General features: G+C 50.1%; 1 protein-coding gene across 1 annotated transcript in view; it reads right to left on the bottom strand.

Annotated features, from left to right (window-relative positions):
* TSEN54 (tRNA splicing endonuclease subunit 54) overlaps positions 1–4,722 on the bottom strand; it is a 15,173-nt gene that overhangs the window by 9,500 nt on the left and 951 nt on the right. The window contains 4 exon segments of the mRNA XM_006018266.3: positions 1,110–1,208; positions 2,722–2,805; positions 2,974–3,037; positions 4,669–4,722. The exon segment at positions 4,669–4,722 is cut by the window's right edge and continues 35 nt beyond it. Coding sequence (XP_006018328.2) covers positions 1,110–1,208; positions 2,722–2,805; positions 2,974–3,037; positions 4,669–4,722 — 301 coding nt within the window.

Here is a 4,722-nt window from a genome sequence, read left to right as displayed (position 1 = left end):
AACAACAGCCAGTTCATTAAGGCAGAGGTTCCCAACCCCCAGGCCACAGTCCGGTACCAGGCCGTGAAGGGTTGGCTGCCAGCCCATAGGAGGGTTGGCTGCCAGACCAGAAGTCCGGAAGTGACCGGCATACTGCGGACTGGCAACCAACCAGTCCGCAGTATAAAAAAGGGTTGGCTGCTGGTCTGCAGTATGCTGGTCACTTCCAGTCTGCAGTATGCTGGTCCATAGTTTGCCAGTCCGTGGTCACTTCCGGTCCATTGTTTTCCAGTCCCCACTGCATTAAGGAACAAAGAATGTGGCTGCAACACTGCTTGGTTTGAAAAAGACCATTTTAAAAAGCCTGTGTTGGACTGCGTGGCCTAGCTAATGCTGAGCCTGTAGGTCTCACTAAGTGCTCATCCCCATGCAGAAACAGACTGGCATGAATGCCCATGAAATGCCTCTTGCCCCCTGGTGACAGGGTGGTAGAAAGTTCACCACACCTGAGCCTGCAAAGGGAAGGGAAGGGGATTTATACAGGTTGTCTCTACTGCAAACTTGAATGCTCAGGATGGAAAAATCTAGTGGGGGAGCATGGAAGTCATGGGGTTGCCTGTGACACCCCATGTTTCAGAAATGACAGGAGAACCTGCGTTGCCACTGCACCTAGTGGGCCTAGCAACAGGAAGGAACCAGCAGCAGAAGCAAAAACAGATGCCAGTCTTGTCACTTCCATTCTGCTGCTCCCTGAGGAGCTGCATAGTTCCTTCTTTGCTTCTGCTACTGCCTTTTGCCTTGCTTTGCCTTTTGTGCCTGTAGCACACTGCGCCCCAGTGACTGTACCTGCATCTCACGCCTCTTCGGCAGGAGAAGCACAGCGCAGAAGTAACTGTGATCCTGTTAATGAAGTCTAGCTTCTGCTTCTCTGTGCACAGAGTAAAGCACTGTATGATCACAGGAAAGACCCAAGGCAAAGAATGAGAGCAAGGGGACAATGAAAGGGAAGATAGGAGCCCCTCCATTTGAAAGTGGGTGTATGGGAGCTGTGTGCAGGTGTTGGCTGTGCTCCTGCCCCCCACCCTTCCCCTCACACCAGTCTCAGGTGGAGTCAGATCCATGCGGCACACCTGGTACTGCAGCAGGCTCACAGTACTCTGGGACAGCAGGGTCTCATAGGCTTCCTGAATGGACAAGGGCAGGTTTCTGTAAAAGAGCTGAATAGAGCCCTGGAAAACAAAAGCCTGGGGATTAGGAACTACAGGAAACCAGTTCTACAGATTCACACCTAGTCCCTCCTTCTGGTCTCAACAGCTGATCTTAGCACCCTGCGGGTGTATGACTCAGAAACCTCATCCTGGGGCCTCTCACAATAAGGGAACATAACTTCTCTGCTTCACATTTTTTATATCTGTTTGTTTCACAGAGTGTGGCAATGCCACCTCCCTGCCTTGGGTGTGACAGAAGCGCTCAGAATGGCAGCAAAACTGACCAGGCTCAGCCTTCCCACCAGCCTCTGCACTTTGCTACATGGTCAAACTTCTTCAATGCTGAGCACCTCTAACCATCCCCTCCCCCCACAACTTCTGGGCAAGTGATGGGCACTCAGCTTCCCTCGCGTTCAGTCCCTCTCTAATGCTGGGGCCTGCTCAGCCACAGGTTTCAAGCCAAGCTTCTAATCTTTTCTTCCAGGCTCTTTCATTCTCTTACCCTTGTGATTCTGTGCCCAAATTTGTTTTAAAGTCAAGCCACTTATGACCTGATGCCTGGCAAACCTCTGTTGGCAGAGAAAACCCCCTGAATTCAAGGTTCAAATGACACTGTCTCCTGCCTCGAATCCAGCAAAGTTTGCTAAGACAAAACGAGCTGGCCTTTAGACTTGGATCACTACTGAGCTGAAATCACTTTTCAGTGGCAAGACCTACACTCCTAAATCACAGAAAGCCAACCATGCCTTAACTGGGATCACCATGCATTTATCCTGTACTTGCCTGAAGCAAGAGTGAGACCTGTAGTGATGACAGACATGTTTCATTGGGCACTGAAAAGAAGGGAACAGCTGGAAAGCACTAGGACCACAGCCCTTCTTTGAACCAGTGATCTAAAGCCAATGTGCTGTCTCACCACTGACATACAACTAGTTAGTTTCTAAGGTGCCACCATGCCCTGCCTTCTGCCTGCTTTCACACTAACACTGCTAATTACCTTTCTCCACACACAGAGAGATGGTGTCTCGAACTGAACCTTCCTCAAAGGATCGGTTGGTAAGAGAGTGGAAAGGACCAACAAACATACAGAGGGTTTCAGACAAGGTCCCAAAGTGCATAGGGCCCAATCTTATTCCACCAAGCAGCCATGCAACTGGTACTGAGGCATCTGAACAAAATCCTACTCCACCCTACTTGAGCCTCTGAAGAAAGGTTAGCACAAAGGGTGGAGGAGACCTCGCCCTTCTCTTTGTTCACTTTGGTGTCTTGGCATAATTAAAGTTAAGATGAATTAAAATAATATTTGTTAAGTGACTCAAGCATGGTGGAATAGTAGTGTACTTAAATACTTACATACCACTTAGATGTGTAACAGGCAGAATAGGAACTGGCTCACACAGTCTGCTAGATGAGCGGAGGTTTTGGAGCCAGTGGCAAAGATAAAGGATCCATTTCACTGCCCAGCTACTATCACTCCTGCAACAGTGTTATTCAGAAAGAGCTCACTGGTCCCATGCCTGGGCATCCTACTCACACACTCTAGTAGATAGAGGGCTTCCTCTGGTAGCAGGCACTGTTTGCCATGATCTGTGAACCCCATCGTGTGCCAGAACTTCCCCTGCGAACAGAAAGACAAATCCATGACGTGTTTTTGCTACCTCTTTTCCCCACGCAGGCTCCTTCCCATATTGAGAAGGAAATTTAAAAGGAGAGAGAGAGAAAAAAAACAGGCCGCTGTTGTCAGTAGAAGGCAACAGCATCAACCAATTGCAATGACATTACTTACTGCCGGGGATTTCAGTTCCACAAGGCCTTCATTTGGCTTCCATTCAGCTTTTACCAAACTTCCCCTAAGAAGGTTAAGACATAATAGCACAACAGACATCATTCCTAATATAACAGTTTGGAACACCCTGCTCCCTAGCAAGGGATGGGAAGGCAGCTGTGTAGGAGGCTGCAAACTCCCCATACTGCTCCCTGATTGTAAGAGCCTGATGAAGAAAAGCTACCCAACTGGACTCACGGTGTAACACAAGGGTGGCCAACCTGCTGCGTGGGTACCACATATGGCACAGGCAGTCTCTATGAGCATCATGTGGCAGATTGGGGAAGCAACAGGCAGCACAGCAGCAGATAGGGAAGGGAGCAGAAAGCAGAGCAACAAATTGGGCCGGGAGCACAGGGAAGGAAGAAGAAAGCAGTAGATGAAGCAGGGAGCAGAGGGTTGGGAGCAGAAAGCAGAGCAGCAGATCGGGTAGGGGAAGGGGATCAGAGTAGCACTTGGGGAGGGTGTAGGGCTAATTTGTGGCACACCTGCCAAAAGGACTGCCCCCCACTAGTATAACATATAGAAATGTCCTGCAGCTCTTGTTGCTATCCCCCCAATGCTGTCTGTAACATACAATGTAAAGCACATGCATTTATCAGGGGCACTTCACAACTGTGCAATGAACTGTGCGAAGGGAACAGTGGACAACTTAACCAGAGTGCAGACCCCAATGGAAATGCCTGTCAGTGGTTGAGGCAAATGACACGGCGCCTAGGGTACATGAAAAAGGTCTGCTGGATAAATGGGGAGTGCATCCACCCCCAAAACTTCTCTGCAGCAGAACACTCCCTTTCACTGCCAGACTTAGTCATGTCTGCTGAGGGAAGACTTTTTTTTTTTTTTTTCTAATTAGTATCCGAGGCCAAATTAGCCAAAACGACTTCCAAATCCAAGAGTCCAGAACCATAAGTGGCCCTACTACCAGCAAACATCCTCCACCCACACCTGGGGCTTCAGATGTTTTCAAATCCTTTGGTTGGCATCCTACTTGCAGGCCCAAGCCTGTGGGCTTGGGATTCGGATGCCCCCGAGTTTTGCTTGCCCTTAGCCTTAAGGCCCCTGGAGCAAGCAAGGGAAGAGACTCCCATTTCCATAAACTGGCCTTAAAGCCGCTACACCTTGGCGGGTTCTGAAGAAGACTTCTGCTGCCATCCAACTGCTGGCAGAAGGTCTGTGCAGACATTTCTGTGCCCTGTGCTGCCCACCGTGGCCCCTTCATCAGTGCCCCAGAGCGAACTCTGACCTCTGGCAACAACACAGCTGCTCAGTGCAGCCATGGGGAGCTGTCAGAAGTGCATGGGTAGGCATGCATGCCAGCAGCTTTGCAGTGGCAGTCGGTGTCTGAATTTGCAGCAGCGGAGAAAGTTAAGTACAGACAAAGTCTTGGAGGCAGGACTCAGATTCTGCCATGGGTTTGATCTGGGGACACAAAAGCTGCCACCCCGTGTGCCTCAATTTTCCCATCTGTAAACCATGAAGACAGTCATAACTCCAAGGTGGTAAAGGCCACATGTCTCCACATTAAGATCTATAAGAGATCTGAGGAGGGGAATTCACACCATGATGAGCCCCTCAGGGCTGTCAGTCTCCAACCCAGGTCCCAGGAGGGTCAGCTGGAGCACCAAGCAACTAAAACCAGCAAGAGAAACTTACAGCCGCTCCACACGCTCCTCGGCCAGGAGCTGCCAGTGCTCCTCCCGGCATCGG

Source organism: Alligator sinensis, unplaced genomic scaffold (genome assembly GCF_000455745.1).
Source record: "Alligator sinensis unplaced genomic scaffold, ASM45574v1 scaffold400_1, whole genome shotgun sequence".
NCBI classification, from domain to species: domain Eukaryota; kingdom Metazoa; phylum Chordata; order Crocodylia; family Alligatoridae; genus Alligator; species Alligator sinensis.
This window is presented reverse-complemented; position numbering and strand designations above follow the sequence as displayed.